Source organism: Babylonia areolata, chromosome 19 (assembly GCF_041734735.1).
Source record: "Babylonia areolata isolate BAREFJ2019XMU chromosome 19, ASM4173473v1, whole genome shotgun sequence".
NCBI classification, from domain to species: domain Eukaryota; kingdom Metazoa; phylum Mollusca; class Gastropoda; order Neogastropoda; family Buccinidae; genus Babylonia; species Babylonia areolata.
The window spans coordinates 47,447,357-47,468,763 of NC_134894.1; the positions used below are offsets into that span (position 1 = coordinate 47,447,357).

Here is a 21,407-nt window from a genome sequence, read left to right on the forward strand (position 1 = left end):
CTGTTCGTGGTGTTGCTCGCAGCGAACCTTCCCGAGAGGAGCGTGGTGGTGTGTGTCAGGTGAGTTGTCTGTAGGTTTGTGTCGTGTGTATGTGTGTGTGTGTGTGCCCGAGCGCCAAGGGAGAATGGTTTGGGAGGGTGCTAGTATGTTTGTGGTGTTGTTTTTTTCTCTCTCCCTCGTGGGGATGCTGGGGGTCTTTCAGTATAAATTGCATCCGCACCTTCTGGAAATTCTGTGCTAGAAGTTTCCTCTTTTCTGTTACTCTTTGTTTCTGCCTTTTTTCTATCTTCACTGTTGTCTTTTTTCTGCCTTTCCAGTCCATTCCCCTTTCTTTTTTAAGCAAGCCTTGATACTTTTTTTTCTCTTTTCTAGTCTGTGATGTACTATGTGCTGTTTTGCTCTGGCTATTAGGTAATGAGATGTAAACACTGGGATGGGCACTAAATGCCCAATTCTGCAGTGTTAATTGCCTATATGGCCTTTTTATGTATTTTTGTTTGGTTTTGAAGTATTGTTGTTGTTTTTTCCCTTTTTTTACGATTTTTTTTGTAATCTGGGGATGATAAATCAAGCGGAATGGCTGGCGTCCTCAGCATGGCCTAGTCTTATTTGCCATAAGGAGCTAAATGGTTGGGATACTGTGTTGTGAATTGTTTTGTGGGTTTGTCTTAGTGGTTTTTTGTTGTTGGGTTTCTTGTTTGTTGTTGTTTCTTGTTTTGTTTTGTTAATGTGACAGTTTTGTGTTGACGCGGTTGAGCATCTGTATGGTTTGACAGTCCTGATATGGCCCTGTGCGATCGGTTGGACTATAAGCAACATTAATAATAATAATTACACGATCAGTATCAAAATAGCTGGTGAATGTCAAAGCTGACAGGGTATTGTCACGTTTCCAAAACCCGCCAGCCCTGACATGGATCAGTTTTTAACATGTGTAAATGATCTTCTGCGTGCGTGTGTACTTGGACGGTGACAAGGATCGGGTGAATCAACTGCAGAAGGAAGGGCGGAAGGTGTTCTTGGCAAACAGGAGGGAGTTTTAGAAGGTGGAAGAGAGCTTCAAGTCCAGTAATTCCAGGAAGCTGTGGCAGAACCTGCAAACCATGACAGACTACAAGCCCAGAAAGAAGTCCCTCACTACATATGACCCTCGAGCCCTCGCTGAAGAGCTGAATCAGTTCTATGCCCGCTTTGACAAGCGCGATTTTTTTCGTTGAGCAGGCAGCAGCCCTGGCTGAGGTCGACAGACTTGAGGACAGGCAGGAAGTGCCGACAGTGGAGGTGGTGAGCACCTGCTTCAAGGGTGTGAACCCGCGCAGCGCTTGCGGCCCGGATGGTGTCTCTGGTGCTGTCCTGAAGCACTGTCACAGCTCCCTGTCTTCACTGCCCTCTTCCAGCAGTCCCTTGACTCCGGCCACATCCCCCCGGTCTGGAAAACATCCGAAATTGTCCCCGTCCCCAAGAAGCCCTCCCCCTCGGTCATGAATGACTATCGCCCCGTGGCCCTGACACCCTACCCCTTTAAGTGCTTCGAGCATCTGGTCCTCCGGCGTCTGTTGGAGGCCACTCGCTCCCACCAAGATCCCTTGCAGTTCGCTTACCGCCCCAACCGCAGTACAGAGGACGCCATCACAACGATCCTGCACTCAACCCTGAAGCACTTGGAGAAGCCGAAAACCTACACACGCATGCTCTTCCTGGGCTTTCAACACGATACAGCCTCATCTGATGCTGGAGAAGCTGACGAGAATGGAGGTGAACCCTGTCATCACTCGCTGGGTTCACAGCTTCCTGACCAGGCGCCCACAGTGCGTAAGGATCGGCACCACCAGGTCCACGTTCCTCCAGACCAACACCGGTGCTCCACAGGGCTGCGTGATGTCTCCTGCCCTGTTCACCATCTATACGGCAGACTGTCGGTGTGCCTCTACCAGCGCCATGCAGGTCAAGTTCTCAGACGACACCTCCCTCACTGGCTTCATCTCAACTGATGAGACCTCCTACCGGAATGCAGTTGAACGGCTGGTGGGGTGGTGCGACGAGAACTTCCTGCAGCTGAATGTTGGCAAGACAAAGTAGATGGTCGTGGACTTCCGGAGAGATCCACCTAAACCGCGTCCACTTGTCAACAAGGGAGAAGTGGTCGACGTTGTCTCCCAGTATAAGTATCTGGGTGCTATCCTGGATGACAAGTTGGACTGAACTGAGCAGGCCACTTCCTTGCTGAGGCGGGGGAACCAGCGCCTCTTCTATATGAAGAAGCTGAAGGCATTCCACGTGTGCCCTAAGCTCCTGGAGCTCTTTTACAGGACCACAGTGGAATCCATCCTGACCTTCAACAGCCTGTGCATCTTTGGTGCGATGAAGGAGCATGACAAGGCCAGGCTGGCGAAGATCCCAAAGACAGCCAGCAGGTTGATCGGTGCCCCAGTTGCTGACCTCCAGACGCTGTTCGAGACCAAGGCTGTAAGGCGCTTGCGGGCGATCCGTGATGACGAGTCGCATCCGCTCTCTGAGGATCTGGGGCGCCAGGCCTCGGCAAGGTCAGGCAGGATACTTAGTGTGAGGACCAGGACCAACAGGTTCTACAACTCATTCATACCAACCGCAATAAGACTCGGCAGTCATTTATAGGAGGCTCTGTTTAAGTGGCTGAACAAGTGATGGGGACTGACCACCTTTCTATCCACTGATTGACAGTGTGGGGATGGGGGTAGGGGTGTGAACATGTGCATGAGTGTGTGTGGGTGTGTATCTGTGTGTGTGTGCTTTTACTTTTTATCTGTTTATTTTAACTTATCTATTCATTTATGGTGTGTCACCCTGCTAGTCTAGCTCGGATTATCTAGGGTTTACTAGCAGGGGCAATACTACTTCAATTGAGTTTGCTTGCTTCAAACTGGCAGTTGTTCTAATAACCAATTTCCACATCAACCAAAAATACACCCATCACCCAACTTTTAGTACCAAAGAAAAAAAAACATGCAGTACAAAATAGACCAGTCCAATTAACAGTTCCACAATTGTTTTATTACTCATGACTTTTCTTCCAAACTTTTCTCTTATAGTAATAGACCAACCCGATGTCCTTTATAAAGTCCACAATTCCCGAGTCTAGAGCCAATATTTCATGACTCACACATCATGGCCACTGAAATTAGCTAGGGAGGGGAAAACTTCCAACAGTTCTACTCATCTGTAGACGCAATTGCCTCTTCGGAGCTGCCCCAGTCTGGCCTCTCCAACACGTTTGCCGACGACGACCCCACACCCGATGTCTCCACACCCGGTTGGTCGCCAGCCAATGTTGAGCCTCGTGCTGCTGCTTCCAGTCGAACAAGTGGCCCCTCCTTCAAAACTCGCCGAGTCGGTCTCTCCCCGAGATTCGCTGGATCGGCCTCCCCAGGACCCGATAGATCTGGACAAGAGTATCCTGGTTTCACCCCTCTTGTCACAGAATTCCCCCTCCATGTCTGAGCCTCCATTCAGTGGCTCAGACAAAACTAAATTTAAGGGAACATTCTGTTCCAACAAAAACAAAAATTATTAACATCCCTGAATTAATTTCAAGATTATTACTATTATCATTTTTATTTATTTATTTATTTTTTTTTTTTCTCAACAATACAGTTGTTAAAAGTTCACAACACCACAACAGAAAAAAATATATATATATATTATTTTTAACTCAACCCACACTTCCACACACTAGCAACAACAGAAAAATATTTTTCCCTTACCAGTCTCTCCAGTGAAACACACCTCCACAGAAGTGTTCACACTTAGCCTGAGAATCAAAGCACTGATTCCCCACTAAGCCCAAGTCCCATCAAACATGGACCAACATCCACTTGAACGTTCTATCAGCTCTTCCAGCTCAAGAATGCCTCACTTCCCCCTCTTCCTAATACAAAAAGGGATATTTTCCAAAAGGCCCTACCATCTCACAACCGGAAAGGGAAAACAACCTCTCTTATAAAACCAAATCCTTTCTTTCACCCACAAATCACCTCAATAATACATATCCTGTCACCCCTATGCAAATTCTAATAATGAGAGTGGCCAAATAACAATTCTCACAACACAAAATTAGCTTCACTGCAAAAGAGGAAATCGGTCATTCCACTCAAGGGAGACAATCCCCGTAACAAAATTGGAAAACTGGGAATGAGTTGTTTCCCTTAGACCGTTCACCCCGTGACATGGTGTGTGTGTGTGTGTGTGTGTGTGCATGTCAGTGAACATGTGTATGAGTGTGTGGGTGAGTATATGTGTGTGTGCTTTTACTTATCTATTTATTTTATCTTACTTATCCATTCATTTATGTATTTAAGATATATTTTTAAAAACCTTGAAAATTGTGGTTAAATTGCGACTGGTGTGTGTGTGTGTGAGAGAGAGAGAGATAACATGGATGTGGGTGTGTGTGTGCTTTTACAACTTATAGAATTTTTTTTTTTAACTTATCCATTCATTTATGTACTTATGATATATTTTAAAAACCTTGTAAACTGTGGTGAAATTGTGATTGGTGTGTGTGTGTGTGTGTGTGTGTGAACATGGGTGTGGGTGTATATGTGCTTTTACTTATAAAAATTATTTATTTATTTATTTTAACTTACTTATCTATTAATTCATGTAATTATGATATGTTTACAACCATGAAAATTGTGGTGAAGTTATGACAATGGTGTGTGTGTGTGTGTGTGTGTGTGTGTGTGTGTGTGTATTTGGTTTTATATGAATTATGGACCTCAGGATAATAATAATAATAATAATAATGGATACTTATATAGCACACTATCCAGAAATCTGCTCTAGGTGCTTTACAAAAACGCTTTTGTTAACATAATACATCATATCTATGTTACATACACACACCAAAATGTGACTACACATACACACACACACACACAACACACACACACACACACACACACACACACACACACGCTGCATACATACATTTTAACATACATGTGTATCTAACAGCTACCCTAACACATACGCATACATAGGCAGGCACAAACTTACATAAACACACGCACACACAATACACATTCATATATATGCATGTAGTTATGTACACATACATATATGTATACACACATAGTCAAGCACAGCTAACGCAAAGGAAGTGGACCTGCCACAATTGAACTTATTGCTGAGGGAAAAGGTGAGTTTTGAGACGAGGTTTAAAAGATGCGAGGGAATCAGAATGACGGAGGTTATCAGGAAGCTTGTTCCACGTCTTTGGCGATTGAAAAGAAAACGATCTGTGTCCATAGGTCTTACTTCTAACGTGAGGTATCCTGAGAAGTCGAGTATCAGAGGAAGAACGGAGCTGGCGAGACGGGGTATAGATATGGATGAGTTCAGAAAGATACTTGGGGCCAGATCCGTTGACTGCAGAAAAGGTCAGAGTTGACTGAAGGAGAGGAGCAACATGGTCAAATTTAGAAGCTCTGCAAATGAGTCTGGCATCATTATTCTGGATTCGTTGGAGTCTGTCTAACCGATATTTGGGAAGGCCGGCCAAAAGAGAGTTGCAGTAATCTAATCTTGAGAGAACCAGAGAGCATACAAGTGTCTTGGTTGCATCGATTGAGAGATAGTGGCGGATAGAGCTGATTCTACGCAGTTACAAATAGGCAACTTTACAGATATTCGAAATGTGCTGTTGGAAGGAAAGAGACTGGTCTAGGATTACACCAAGACTGCGAACAGAGGGAGAAAGTGAAACAGGTGTGCTATTGATCAGAACAGTGTCAGGAAAGGAAGGATGTTGACGAAACTTCTTTGGACAGGTTATCATCAATTCAGTCTTATCATCATTTAATATGCAGCTTGTTGATAGTCATCCAGTCCTTTAGGCCAGCAATGCACTCCTGTGTTTGAGTCACCAGTGCATCAAGTTCAGCTATGGAAGCCGACTGATAAAGTTGTGTGTCATCAGCAAAGCTCTCATGCGACATCGCATGATGACTGATGACATCCGACGTGGGGTGGGGTGGAGTGGGGGAAGAATGTGGTGCTAGGAGTTTTTGATTTAGTATGAATCAGTACAAAATTGTTTTACTGTGTTGCCACTTCATTTTAGTGATCTGTGGAAGTGCAGCTTTATGGTTTGCTATTTTAGCCTGTTGATTGTGCGTGTGTTGTTGCATGTGTATATATGTATGTGATATGTGTATGTATATGTGTATATATATATATATATATATATATATATATATATATATATATATATATATATGTGTGTGTGTGTGTGTGTGTGTGTGTGTATACGTATGTATGTATGTGTGTATACATATATGTATATATGTATATATATGTGTATATATGTATGTATGTGCGTGTATGTATATATATATATATATATATATATATATATATATATATGTGTGTGTGTGTGTATACATATTTGTATATATATATGTGTGTGTGTGTGTGTGTGCATATATATGTATTTATACATTGTGTGTGTGTAGGTGGGTGGGAGCTTGTGTGTGTGTCTATTACCTACTTATTTATTTATGTACTTGTGATATGTTTAAAACTTTGATTTGTGGTGCAATTATGACAGGTTGTTATATTTATGAGTGAACTCAGGTGGTGCTTGTAAGTTTTCTTTGTTTTTTGTTTTTTTTGTGTGTTTTTTTTTAATGGAAGGATGAAAGTGTGTGTGTGTAGGGGGTGGGGGTGGGGGCGATTGTGCTTAGGCCTGTAGGTATTTTTCCAAAGGGGGGGAGGGTGGGATATGGCGGTGAGGGGGCTTGGGTGAAGAAATTGTGTTGGGGCTTTTGATTAGTATGAATGAATGAAAGTTGTTCTTCTGTGATGCCTCTTATTTTATATTATTATTATTTTGTGAGCTGTGGAAGTGCTGCTTTTTGGTTTAATTATTGTCTTACTCTGGTGATACTTGATTTTTAAATGAACTATGATCTTTGTAATTGCATATTTTGTGAAGAGAGAGACAGAGAGAAAGAGGAAGAGAGATAGTGTATGTGTGCGTGTGTGTGCGCATGGTGTGTGTGTGTGGGTGGGGAGAGATGAGCAATGCGGGTTGGCTGACTGAAATGGAGAGGCACGTAACTTTCAGTAATCTGTATATTTGTGTATAGCTATTTCCATTTGATGCCATTTAATTTCTTTTTATTTTCTATTCATTTTATTTGTTTGTTGTTTTCTTCTTATGTTGGACATGTGCTGCTGCCAAAAAGAAAATCTGTACCAAAGTATAGACAATAAAGTTTGTGTATTGTATTGTAAGCTCTAGCAAGTCTGCTTATCTGTTGATATGGGAGAACGGCATTATCTCCACCTTTCACCCACCAGGCGCCCAGAAACTGGCGATCGAACTTGAGACACTCAAGCTGTGTACATGTGTGTGTATAGAAATAGGTTATATCAGTGGGAGCCAGAGGACGCTTGCATATTTGTGGTATGCAGGCAGACAAGTGTAGCTGTGCTCGTTTTTTCATTCTTATTCCGTTTTTCATTACACTCTCTCCCATCCTCTCTCAGGTCTTTCTCTTTCTGTCTCTTAGTCCTAGTCGTGATTTGTTTTCCAAAAATGCTGGCCAGAGAATGACATTCGGGGATGCAAGAATGTTGCTAACATGAGGACCTTACTCTGCACATGAGCTGTCGTGAATGATTCATATCATTACCAGTATATTACTGTTAATATAATCAATATCATCATTGATGCTGTGAATCTGCTTGTTTCAATATAATCAGTATCATCATTGATGCTGTGAATCTGCTTGTTTCTCCGGTGTTGGCTGGATTTCTTAAATAAATAAATCACCCACCAAATCATGCCGGATATGGCAGTTTTTTAAATGTGCACATCACGCCTGTAACTATTTTTTGCACAGGCTAGTTAACCAATCACCATAAAAAGCATGCTGGTACGGTCACTGATGGTATAAATGATAACAATGATGGTAATAATCATCATCATCGTCATCATCATTCATTCATTCATTCATAAGAGTAGAAACGAGTAAGATGGTACCGCAAGGCAAACATGGGAACAGTGACGAATCCAGCTGTAATCCTAGCACAATACCAGGACCGTTACCAATTAGAGCAAAATACAGCATTGTGATTAGAGACTGTCATGATACAGATAAGATTCAAGGACAGGATGGAACCACGCTGCAGCGTATGTATCATTAACAGACACATCCATTAAGCATGACAGTAGCCAACAGAAACATGCATGATTGGCTTCTGTGTGTGTGTTATTGTTCTCTTTTTTTTCAAATTCGCGAAATACTATTTTTATTGCTAGACCTTTGTTTTCAGACATGCTGTTAATGTCACTGCTGGTTTGCTGCTTTTGTTTTCATATAGATTTAGTATCGTGCTTTGGGTTTCATATAGATTTAGTATCGTGTTTTGAGTACCATTGAAACATAAACTTTAACCGAAACATTATTTATCTCCAGCAACAGTGACAGCACATCTGTGACAGTATCAACTGATGGCTTCTGTTCCAGCAACAGTGACAGTATATCAGTGACAGTATCAACTGATGGCTTCTGTTCCAGCAACAGTGACAGTATATCAGTGACAGTATCAACTGATGGCTTCTGTTCCAGCAACAGTGACAGTATATCAGTGACAGTATCAGCTGATGGATTCTGTTCCAGCAACAGTGACAGCACATCTGTGACAGTATCAACTGATGGCTTCTGTTCCAGCAACAGTGACAGTATATCAGTGACAGTATCAACTGATGGCTTCTGTTCCAGCAACAGTGACAGTATATCAGTGACAGTATCAGCTGATGGATTCTGTTCCAGCAACAGTGACAGCACATCTGTGACAGTATCAGCTGATGGCTTCTGTTCCAGCAACAGTGACAGTATATCAGTGACAGTATCAGCTGATGGATTCTGTTCCAGCAACAGTGACAGCACATCTGTGACAGTATCAGCTGATGGCTTCTGTTCCAGCAACAGTGACAGTATATCAGTGACAGTATCAGCTGATGGATTCTGTTCCAGCAACAGTGACAGTATCAACAGATGGCTTCTGTCCCAGATGTGACAGTATATCAGTGACAGGATCAACTGATAACAAGTAACATCTGTGATATTATATCAGTGACAGTACATCAGTGACAAGTATCGCCCGGTGACAAACACACCAGTGACAAGTATCACCTGGTGGCAAACACATCAGTGACAAGTATCACCCGGTGACAAACACATCAGTGACAAGTATCACCCGGTGACAAACACATCAGTGACAAGTATCACCCGGTGACAAACACATCAGTGACAAACACATAGTGACAAATATCACCCGGTGACAAACACACCAGTGACAAGTATCACCCGGTGACAAACACATCAGTGACAAGTATCGCCCGGTGACAAACACACCAGTGACAAGTATCACCTGGTGGCAAACACATCAGTGACAAGTATCACTTGGTGACCTGGTATACCCAAGTGACCAATACATCGTTGCCAAGTACATCAGTACCCCAGTACAGCGGCAAGAACATCAGTGAACCTCACAAGTACACCTGTGCACTCCAGAGACAAGTAATCAATGGCGACGGAACTTGATGTTTTGTTATGTAGCCCCACTGAGATAAAACATGTGAGTGTGTGGAATAGAAACGTGCTGATCACACAGGTCCATTGAGTGAAACCCTGCCGAACACACATGCAACACCTGCTATGCAAAGTGAATGATGTCCTTGGTGCACAAGCGCGTGCATTATTTTATTTATTTATTTATTTATTTTTTTTTTTTAAAGATATTCTAGTTCAGAAGAACAACCCCCATGATAACTATATTATGAGATTCACTGATCTTTGACGATGGTTTGAAATTTGATAGACACATTAATTTTGTAATACTAAAGGCAGAGTACTCGTGATTCTTAACAGAAAATTCTCCTTCGTGGACAGTGACACTTTCGTTAGATTATTTAAGACAACTACGACCATACATCGTATACCGAAATGCTATTTGGTACCCGCTGTATAAAAAGCAATCTGTCGCAGTTCAGAAAGTTCAAAGAAGGGCAACAAGGTTTGTTAATGAAATGCATGGACAGAGCAAGAGAATTAGTGTTGAATGTTGTTAGCCATGGGCACATAATTATACAAACATCGATAGTTTGCGGTACGGTTTATAAGCAATCAAGAAATGTTTATCATAGAGCAGAACATAGTTCGTTCATTATTATGTATTAAAGCATTGCTTGTTTTCTAGAAAGATCCCTGCATGCAGCTACAAAACGCAGAAAGCAGGGGGAAAGTTCCCATATATTTGTAAGCATTGACAACTGGCATAGTAACGCCATCATTCGCCAACCTTATTAACAGTTACATTACTAAAAGTATTGATTTTAAGCAAATTAACAGTAATGGCCATTAAGTAGCTGAATGTTTCACGTTATGTTGACTAGTAGTTGTCTCTTGAGATCAAGACCATATCGCCAGCAAGTGGTGTATCACTGTAAATCTGCCGCCAAGTCTTCCCCGGTCTTCAACTTCTGATTATGCTAACCATTTATGAATAATGGGAATGAAATGGTTATACAAACACTGTTCTGTCTCCTTGTTAAAAAATATATAATCAGTGACTGTTTCCACGACTGTTGGAGAACAGGAGTTGTAGATTTTGAGACGTCATCTGATATGTACACAAAACACACATATACACTATAGAAAACTTTGAATTGTAGTTATACATTAGCAGGCATACACAGTCATGCTCTTACACACAGGTACATCGCACATAATCCTCTTTGTTAGTGCTGAAGGAACCTTTCAAGGTTTTGTGCTGTAGGACTTTGCATGTCTGTTCGGCAGGGTTTAGTTCCAGCACTTTATGCTGTGGCACGACACGTATTCCCCAGTGTTTATGTCCAGTCTTCATACAGTGTTTGGACGTGTATATCCCCCACGGTGATGTCTAGTTTTCATGCTGGTACTGTCCCTGTATTCCCTATGTTGAGTGTGCAGTTTTCATGCGGTGGTTAGGCTTATGTTGATGTCCATGCAGTGACTTGGGTCTTTATTCCCCCATGCTGTGTCTAGTATTGTATTGTGTAACTGTTTTTGTTGCAACAGAGTTCTGTGTGTGAAATTAGGGCTACTCTCCCCAGGGAGAGCACGTCGCTACACTGAGAGCGCCACCCATTTTTGAATTGTTTTTCTGTTGCAATCTTATTTGTTTTCCTGTCGAAGTGGATTTTTCTACAGAAATTTCGCCTTTTGTTGCCGTGGTTTCTTTTACGTACGCTAAGTGCATGCTGCACACGGGATCTCGGTTTATCGTCTCATCCGAACGACTAGCGTCCAGACCACCACTCAAGGTCTTGTGGAGGGGGAGAAAGTTTTGCTGTGACCAGTATACATACCCCGTAATGACGTCCAGTTTCAGACAGTTGCAATCTGTAATCCCATGTTGATGCCCAATTTTCATTCCGTGACTAGGTCTGTATTCCCCAAAGTTGATGTGTAGTTTTCATGCTGTGACAAGGCCTGAATTCCCTCATGTTAATGCCAAGACCTGTGGTCCACTTCGCACGAAATAATGTACGACATAAAACAGTTCAATATAATGAATTTAAACACAGAACAGTTCAATATTGAGAATTACAACAGAGCAGTTCGATGATGTGATTTACAACACAGAACTGTCCCATAAAATAAAATACAACATAACACGGAACGGTTCAGAATATATATGATGGTCGTGTTCGACTATGACCCTCAGAACAGCAGAGGAAGCAACTGCTGTTCCGATTATTTGGGCTAGAATTTGGTTATAGTGGAGAGTGTCTTGCCCAAGTTACATCCCCACTCTCTCGGCCAAGAGGGGTTCAGAATAGTAAATCATAATACACAACAGTTCATTCAATGTTGTATTCTACAGCACAAAGTTTCGTATGATAAGCTACAGACAGAAAAGTTCAAACTCGTAATTTATAACACAGAGCAACAGTATGACCTGCATCACGCATTGCTTCAATGTTACAAATATGCCAAAATGAATTCAGCAAACTATAGGTCACACACACGCACAGACACGGCGAACTGGAAGGGAAGTAACCCCGTCAAAAATATGTTCAGTCCAGGGAAGCGATTCATCATATAGTTCCTTCCCTTTAATTGTTCCTAGTATCGGTTCGAGTGTTTTTTTTTCCTTTTTCTTTTTTTCTTTTTAATTTACGAAAGTTCTAGACGTGTGCATATAACGGGTTCTGCTAGTCACTTTGGTTCATGGATTTTCATTCCAAGTTTGACTACTGGCAGAAACTGAGTAAAAAAAAAAAAAAAAAAAAGTCATCATCGGGTTGAATGTATACTGAAAAGTTTTATACAATGGGAACTCACCCTCCTTGATGTCCCGATCTATAAGACAATCGTTGTTACTTCCCCTGACAAAGGGATCAGAAAGATCAATGATGTGAACATGAACATAGCGGGTGGGGAGCACATCACATTTACTCGATGTACCGTACATTCTTTCCACTCCACATAACGGGCTATGAAGAAACTGTGTAGTAAAACAGACGTTGGGAGTTAGTTCTAGCATATTTATAACATCTAAGTTTCCACCACGTTTTAACACACACACACATACACACAGGGCCTAACTTTGTTCAGACTGAAGACTGCACAGCTCTTTCACTTTGAATTTTCCACTCCATGTTCACAAAATGAACGGTTCACACAAAAATAACGAGGAAAAATAAGTCCACATTATTTATTTATTTATATATATATATTTTTTTAACACACTAAATGCTGAGAATTCTGTATTGCAGTCCGTTTCCTTTTTTATTTATTTTTTTTTTTAAACTGAAGTCGTCTGAATGTGTTTCTTTGCACAAACAATAACCATTTCACTTCAAGACAAGGGTTCTCCTTGTTCGTTGAAACTCCGTTGCTTTCAAACTGGTCTCTGTTCTCTGAACTTGTGTGAGTTCACAAACCGGCAACTCTCACTGCGTGTTGCACGGGAAGCACGTGATTAAAAAAAAAAAAAATTAAAAAAAAGGAAAAAAATTGTACGTGTTCGATTTGTTGATTTTTCGGTGTGTCAGCAGAAACCTCCACCAACTGAGTGGATAACGTGAAGACCACCAGCACCAAAACATTGTGACCCTTGACCTTTGTCATGGGGCGTTAAAACTCAATGATCGACCGGTCTGTTGGCTTGAACTTTGTGTGTGTCTGTGTGCTTGCATATCTATGCACGTGTGTGGGAGCATGCGTGCGAACGTGTTTGCGTGCGTACGTACGTGGGTGTGTGTGTGTGTGCTTGAATATTTATGCATGTGTCTGGGAGAGTGCGTGCGAACGTGTGTGCGTGCGTACGTGGGTGTATGTATGTGTGTGTGTGTGTGTGCACGCTTGTGAATCCAGCACACACATGAATTTGCGAGGGGCAGATCCGACCAACATACCCTGCACGATTTTTTTAATTTCTCGATTTTCTATTTTTAAACAAATATATATCTATATATAGAGAGAGAGAGAGAGAGGTCCTCTCCGTCTGTCAGTCTGCCCAACCCTCCGTCCTTTCGCTCTCTCTGTCTCACTATTTGCTTTAACCCTTTCACCGCCAAGCTTGCATTTATGCACAGGCGTGGTAGAGGACCAATGCCACTAAAAGTGACTATTTATTGGTCTGTTATCCATGAACCTGCTGCTCGATGTTCGGTGGGAGGATAGGCCATATTTTCTATACATCGCAGGGGGAATCCCCAGCTGTTCTTAGCCACTGTCTTTTCTGTGTTTGTACAACAAGGGAATTTTGTACTCTAAAATGACTGGCGGTGAAAGGGTTAAGGCATTCTGCTGTAATATGCCCCAATTTCAGAATCTTGTTGCATTTTTTTTCTTTTGTGTGTGTGTGTGTGAATATAGTGCGTCTCATGGAGTGATGGCCTAGAGGTAACGCGTCCGCCTAGGAAGCGAGAGAATCTGAGCGCGCTGCTTCGAATCACGGCTCAGTCGCCGATATTTTCTCCCCCTCCGAGACTAGACATTGAGTGGTGGTCTGGACGCTAGTCATTCGGATGAGACGATAAACCGAGGTCCCGTGTGCAGCACGCACTTAGCGCACGTAAAAGAACCCACGGCAACAAAAGGGTTGTTCCTAGCAAAATTCTGTAGAAAAATCTACTTCGATTAGAAAAACAACCAAACAAAAAAACAAAAAAACTGCACGCAGAAAAAAGGTGGCGTTGTAGTGTAGCGACGCGCTCTCCGTGGGGAGAGCAGCCCGAATTTTCACACAGAGAAAAAAGAAATACAAATAAAACGCCACTCGGTCCCGAAGGGGTTAAACAGGTTCGTACCTGTCTTGTCCGACAGACAATAGATTGACAGAGAGACGGCGATTACAGACGGCAAAAGACAGACAGAAACAGACACGGGGGCTAATGTTCTAGACACGTCTATCTGAACGAAGAAAGAAAGACAGACTTCAAACACTAAATAGTTCATTGGTTTATTCAGCAGAGGCCTAGCATGTCTATGGGCGAATATAAAATTAATCAGCCTGAAATCAAAGCGAAATCGTGGTCAACTTTTTCAAATCACAGCTCATGTATGCTGATATTGGGTCTCATTCAGTTGGATTCATCAGAACTGTACATGAAAACGATTAACTGAAACGCGATATCATTTCGTCCGTTGTAAACTATCAAATATGTGTCTGATTATTTGTCCGTGTGTGTGTGCGCGCGCGTTTGTGCTTGAGTACCCACGTGTGTGTGTGTGTTTGGGCGTGACTGCTTGTGTGTGTGTGTGTGTGTCTAAGGGTAAATACCAATGACATTTCGCCGTTTATTGGGCAGCAAAAAAAAACACCCAAAACAAAACCAAAAAACATACAATAAATAAATGAATAAATAAATAAAAACAAATAAATATATCAATCAATTACCAACAACAACAATAAAAAGGAAGAAGAAGAAAGATGGAAAGACAAGAGAGGCAAGGCCTTCAAGACTCACCTGTGATAAATTAAGTCCCCTAGCAGAGTAATTTCCCTTTTTTACTATCTGCACCAAAACGTTTGCAAAATAAATAAATAATTCCATGCTTAGCAAAAGAAGTTCCTGTTTGAACAAAAAATGATAATAATGACTCCTCTTCTTGTTGTGTCAGAATAAGAGGTCAGAGTGCCAAGTTTAGAGAATACCAAAAAATATAACAGTAAATGCAGTTTGCATATAATTAGGCTTCTTTTAAAAAAAAAAAAAAAAAAGTTGTGCCCATCCCAGAGGTGCAATATTGTTTAAAACAAGATGACTGGAAAGAACTGAATTTTTCCTATTTTTATGCCAAATTTGGTGTCAACTGACAAGGTATTTGCAGATAATATGTCAGTGTTAAATTTACCACGGACACACACACACACACACAGACAGACAACTGAACACCGGGTTAAAACATAAGACTCACTTTGTTTACACAAGTGAGTCAAAAAGGAAGACGAAGAAAGAAAGAAAAGGCGGTGGTCGAAGACAGGTTGTGGGGTGAGCGCGGAGATGGTTAGGAACTTGAAACGAGAAAAAAAATATAAGCTACCTGGATCATATGTACTACCAAGAAAACGGGGCACCAATATAATAGATATAAAGATGGGTTTAAAGAAAACACAATGTCCAAAACGTGAACAAAACTGATGACGAACACAATGGCGATAATTATCTTCTAGTGTGGAACAAAAAATCATTAAAAAAAAAAAAAAAAAAAAAAAAAAAAAAAGCATCAACAACATCATCATCAACAACAATAGTGGAGTGATGGCCTATAGGTAACGCGTCCGCCGAGGAAGCGAGAGAATCCGAGCGCGCTGCTTCGAATCACGGCTCAGCCGCCGAATATTTTCTCCCCCTCCACTAGACCTTGCGTGGTGGTCTGGACGCTAGTCATTCAGATGAGACGATAAACCGAGGTCCCGTGTGAAACTTAGCGCACGTGAAAGAACCCACGACAACAAAAGGGTTGTTCCTGGCAAAATTCTGCAGAAAAATCCACTTCGATAAGAAAAACAAAACTGCACGCAAGGAAAAAAAAAAGGGTGGCGCTGTAGTATAGCGACACAGAGAAATCTGTTGTGATAAAAAGAAATACAAATACAAATCAAGAACAACAATAACAACCACATGAAAAAACAACAATTCGAATAATAAAAATGTTCAGCCACTTGGTGAATCATCAGTAAAAGGCATCTCACAAAAGCTGCTGCTGCTACTGCTGCTACAACAGAGTAACTCGTGATGCCTGTATTATCATGTGCACACTGATAACATCCTGATGCAATTAGGGAAACGAAAATCAGATATTTTAGCGAGCTTGTTTTTTAGGCCCGTAATTGCTGCTGAGTCACATAACTGAGATAAGACAGAGAGATAAGCAGGTCAGGGTGTCACCTCACTGAGATATGACAGATTACAGGTAAGGATGTCATCTCAACTGAGATGAGATAGAGCGTACAGGCCAGGATGCCACCTCACTGAGATGAGATAGAACTTACAGGCCAGGATGTCACCTCACTTATATAAGATAGAGCTTACAGATCAGGATGTCACCTCATGAGATAAGACAGAGCTGACAGATCAGGATGTCACCTCACTGAGACAAGACAGAGATTACAGGTCAGGATGTCACCTCACTGAGACAAGACAGGGATTACAGGTCAGGATGTCACCTCACAGATAAGACAGAGCTGACAGATCAGGATGTCACCTCACTGAGACAAGACCGAGATTACAGGCCAGGATGTCACCTCACAGATAAGGCAGAGATTACAGGTCAGGATGTCACCTCACTGAGACAAGACCGGGATTACAGATCAGGATGTCACCTCACTGAGATAAGACCGAGCTTACAGGTCAGGATGTCACCTCACTGAGATGAGAGAGCTTACAGGTCACGATTCCATATCAGATAAGACCGAGGTTACAGGTCAGGATGTCACCTCACTGAGATAAGACCGAGCTTACAAGTCAGAATGTCACCTGACTGAGATATGACAGACATTACAGGTCAGGATGTCACCTCACTGAGATAAGACAGAGATAACAGGTCAGGGATTTAATCGCCGTTGATATGTTGGACGTATTCTTCTGGGGTTGCTTTACTTTTGATCAGGAAAATCGCTCACACCATTGAAGAGCGGTACTGTACTGCACACAGAGTTGGTAACTGTACTTCAATGCCATCACTGATCTCACCAAGATTCAGGAGTCAAGAGAAGTGAGAGCGAGTGTTGGTGTGGAACGTCGGAACACACACACGCGCGCACACACACACACGCACGCACGCAAACACACACACAACACAATGACATTGATATACTCACACGTCTCTTTCCACGAGTTCTCTGACACACACACACACACACGACCACATAACACAAAAACATCACAAACACAAGCACATAATATACTCACACATCTCTTTCCACAAGTTCTCTCTCTCTCTCTCACACACACACACGTACACACGCACATCACACACGCACACACACAACACACGACCACCCATCACAAAAACATCACAAACGCAAGCACATTAATATATTCACACATCTCTCTCCTCTCTCTCTCGTTCTCTCTCTCTCTCTCACACACACACACACACGCACGCACACACACACTCTCTCTCACACACACGCACGCACGCACACACACTCTCTCTCTCACACACACACACACTTCACACACACGCGCGCGCGCACACACACACACACACACACACACACACACACACACACTCCTTTCAGTTCTAGCTCTCAGTGGCTGATTCCAGTATTGCACGCATCACAGCTTTGACATGTCTCTGCAGTTCCTAAGCTAGGCTGGAACAAAAGATCACCATAGGCCTTGGACCATAATTCACACCGGTCTTTCTGAACCCTGTACGACAAAATACATTATGTGTGTAACTTATCCTTCGAAGAATACCCAACTGTCATTGGAATACGAGCAAACAAACAAAACCTAAAGAAGCAACGGTCACTAGCAAACAAACAAACAAACAACATCCAACCAACTAAACACATGAACAAAACAACCTGAAGTTGTTGGGGTTTTTTTTTCAGAACTATCCCTGACACCAGATTCATCAACGGGAACCATCTGGAACAAAAACGAACGGCTTCTTCAATGAAGAAAGACATAGGAAGCTCTGTTTGTGTCACATTTCGCTCAAGCCTGACACCAGAAATTATTCAATTCCACAGAAAGCAAACATGAACGCGTCTTATAATATTATCAGTCATGTATGGATTATTTATGAATATCGAAATCAGTTTCATAAACTGCTTTCGTATTGAGTACAGCAGGGGCAAGTTAAGTAAATCACCGGGGATGGGGTCAATAAATGTTGAAGGGATAGGGGGTGGGGAGGGGTGTTGGAGGGGATGTGGGGGTGGGGAAATTTCTTTCCCTTCGGCTTGAACGCTGACTCTCACCTTAGGTGATCTGATCGACGGGAATAATCATCCCATGTGTATAGGGTGGGGACTGTCTAACAGTTTTCACTGACACCACCACAACGACAACAAGCGTTGAAGTGATCAGCAGCGAAAAAGCCTCTTTTTTTCTTCTTTTTTTTATGTTGGGCGTCTGGAGATTCGAACTCATAACATTTTGACTGTGAGCTCAGCGCTCAAACTAGTTGAGCCTGACAGGCACCCGTGCAAAGATCAAACTGAGAAGCAGACGTAATTATGCAATGATTATGATGCACAGATATAAACGCGTCATTAAAGAAAGCATATAATAACTATGTAACAACAAAGTCATGTCACACTAACATGTCGAGGTACGATGCGAAAGGCAGGCTGATAAGGAAATCCTTGCACAGTCATGACGATGATATTATATCTGTCTGGATGAAGCAAAACCCTTTAAGCAGAGTCTGTATATAACTGGAGCAGTAACAAGTAATCACGGTTTTGATGTTAATCAAAACAAAAGTTAAACAAAACATCAGCCTCCCATGAACTGGAATGAAGCTGTGGTTTATGCAAACAAAGCTTTGTCTTTATCACCGTGATCAAGGAAACTACCATCACCGTGATAGTCATCTGCGCAGAATCGTTTGCTAAACCAGTTTGCTTTGACCAATGCGAACCTGTTGAAGGCTACATGTGAAGGTGGCTAGGTGATGAACTAATCCTGAATTCATCCTTCCTGGCTGATCCGGTGGCGGGGAAAAAGTGTATCCTCAGGACTGTCACATATATATATATATATATATATATATATAACCCTCTCTCCTTCCACTATTTTCACAATCCCTTTATGTTGTGCTCTAGTGGTATAAAGACGTTTGAAAACAAGAGAACGCTGGCCATTAAGGAGAAGCGTGAGCGAAGGAAGCAGGGCTCAACTTCTGGAGACGTTTTCCCTCACAACACCTGCGGGAAGTGCTGCGCATCCAGAATCGGCCTCTTCTCCCATATGAGGACACACACCGACAGATAAGCCTGCCTGCCTACTCATCCGTTGGTCCGACGGGAGACTCCATCATCAAAACCAAGTCACATACCCGTTCACAGCTGGGCGAAGTGAAAAGAAATCAAAGTAAAGTACTTTTCCCCAATGAAATTCCGAGGAAAAACAAAACAAAACAAACAAACAACGGGGCTTCGAACCCTGATCACTGGTGAACGCTAGGTCAGAAATCCACGGCGTCTTTTCTTGTCCTTCATCAACAGTGGAACATCATGTGCCAGTCCAGTTCTGCACGCAGTTCCTGAGGAGATAACGTGAGTGAGCATTGCTATCAACGTGGAACGTTCCGGTCTGTCTATCTCGCAGCACAACATCAGATTCACAGTCGACATAGATGTGCGCGCGGTATTCTCCGTTTAGAGTCCTTTGCATTGCTGTAAACCAATAGGTTTACTGTATGAAAGACTTGAAAAACCCCATATGGATGTAGCTTTCGATGTCTGTTTTTTCTTCTTCTTCTTCTTCTTCTTCTTCTCCTCCTCCTCCTCCTCCTCCTTCTCAGGCAAACTTGGTTGAGTTAAGAACAATATTACGAACCAAGGCTGCTGAGAATTACGGGGTCCTCATCAGAAACCCCCCCCACAAAAACTTGGCTGGGTCCAGAACAATAATACACACACAAATACAACACCCCCAGAAAAAAAGCTTAATTCATTTAAGCTGGGTTTTTTTAAGCAGGCAAAGTTCCTTCAAGTCTGCATACGATTAAAGAAAAGAAAAAAACCCAAAATATTCAACAAAAACAAACATAAAATAAACAAACAAAAAAAACAACAAAAAAACAACAAAAACACTCAGCCTCTTTGAACACTTCTGCAGAAACGAAAGAAACTAACTAAATAAATAAATCGTCAGGTCTTTAAAAACAACTTGAAAGACTGTGAGCACTCAGCAACATTGACGAAAACGAATTCACCACTGCAACTGTATGTTCTGTTTAACATTGAATAAAGAGATTGTGACGATTGTGATCACTCCTGCTGTGTAGATGATCAACGGTGGTGAACCGGTCTGCATATGTTGTCGACAGCATGTGGAGAAAGGAAGATGCAGAAACCTTCAAGACAGGCCAAAGTCCATTCAACACGTTGACGTGGTGGTGGCGGTGGCGGTCTTAGGCAAATGGCTAAGTCTCCAACGATTGTAACTGATTATGATGCATGCCGTATGAGGTGATGAACGGTGAATTCGTCGTGGGAGAGTCTGCACAGGAGGCTTTTGGTCCATCCATTCATGATGCTGACGTGGTGATGATGGTGGCGGTCGTGGTGGTGGTGGTGGTGACGGTTTTAGGCTAACGGCTAAGTCTCCTACGATCGTGACTGATCACGATGTACGCCGTATATGTTGTTGATTCTTCGTGAGACAGTCTGCACAGGAGACAGAGATCCGCAAGGTAGGTGTTGGTCCTTTCATGATGCGGAAGTGGTGATGGTGGTAGTCCTAGGGTCTATTCATGATGTGGACTTGGTGACGGTAATGGGAATTGGTGGTAAGCTTGGGTCCATCTTTATGCAAACGTGGTGGTGGTGGTGGTGGTGATGGTGGTCTTAAGGAAGTCTCCCAGCAATCATACTTTGTCATGATGCACGCTGTCTTGATGAGCGCAAAAACTGGTCTGTTTGTGACAATCTGCAGACTTAAGAGAGCGGGCAGAACCCCTCAAGGTAGGCCAAGTTCCATCCATGATCCAAACGTCGTGGCGTTGGCGGCGTTGGCGGTGATGGTGTTGGTTGAAGTGGCGGTGTTGGCGGTGGTGCTCATGGCGACAGAAGAGGTGATGGAGGTGGTTGCTGTGGTGGTGGTAGTGGTGGTGGTTTTCAGGCGAAGGAAGCCTCTTCCGAGGGGTGGCGGTGGTGCCGCGGTCTGTCCTTGG

General features: G+C 42.6%; 2 protein-coding genes across 2 annotated transcripts in view; one reads left to right on the forward strand and one right to left on the reverse strand.

The window, feature by feature from the left end:
- The first annotated feature begins 1,481 nt into the window (after nucleotides 1-1,481).
- On the forward strand, nucleotides 1,482-2,634 carry LOC143294190 (uncharacterized). Its single transcript, XM_076605621.1, has 3 exons — nucleotides 1,482-1,808; nucleotides 1,870-2,061; nucleotides 2,212-2,634. The coding sequence occupies exons 1-3, from the start codon at nucleotides 1,482-1,484 to the stop codon at nucleotides 2,632-2,634; spliced, it is 942 nt and encodes a 313-aa protein (XP_076461736.1).
- Nucleotides 2,635-21,386: 18,752 nt separating this feature from the next.
- LOC143294340 (corticotropin-releasing factor receptor 1-like) overlaps nucleotides 21,387-21,407 on the reverse strand; it is a 145,968-nt gene continuing 145,947 nt past the window's right edge. The window contains exon 12 of the mRNA XM_076605791.1: nucleotides 21,387-21,407. This exon is cut by the window's right edge and continues 108 nt beyond it. The gene's annotated coding sequence lies outside the window, so the exon portion shown is untranslated.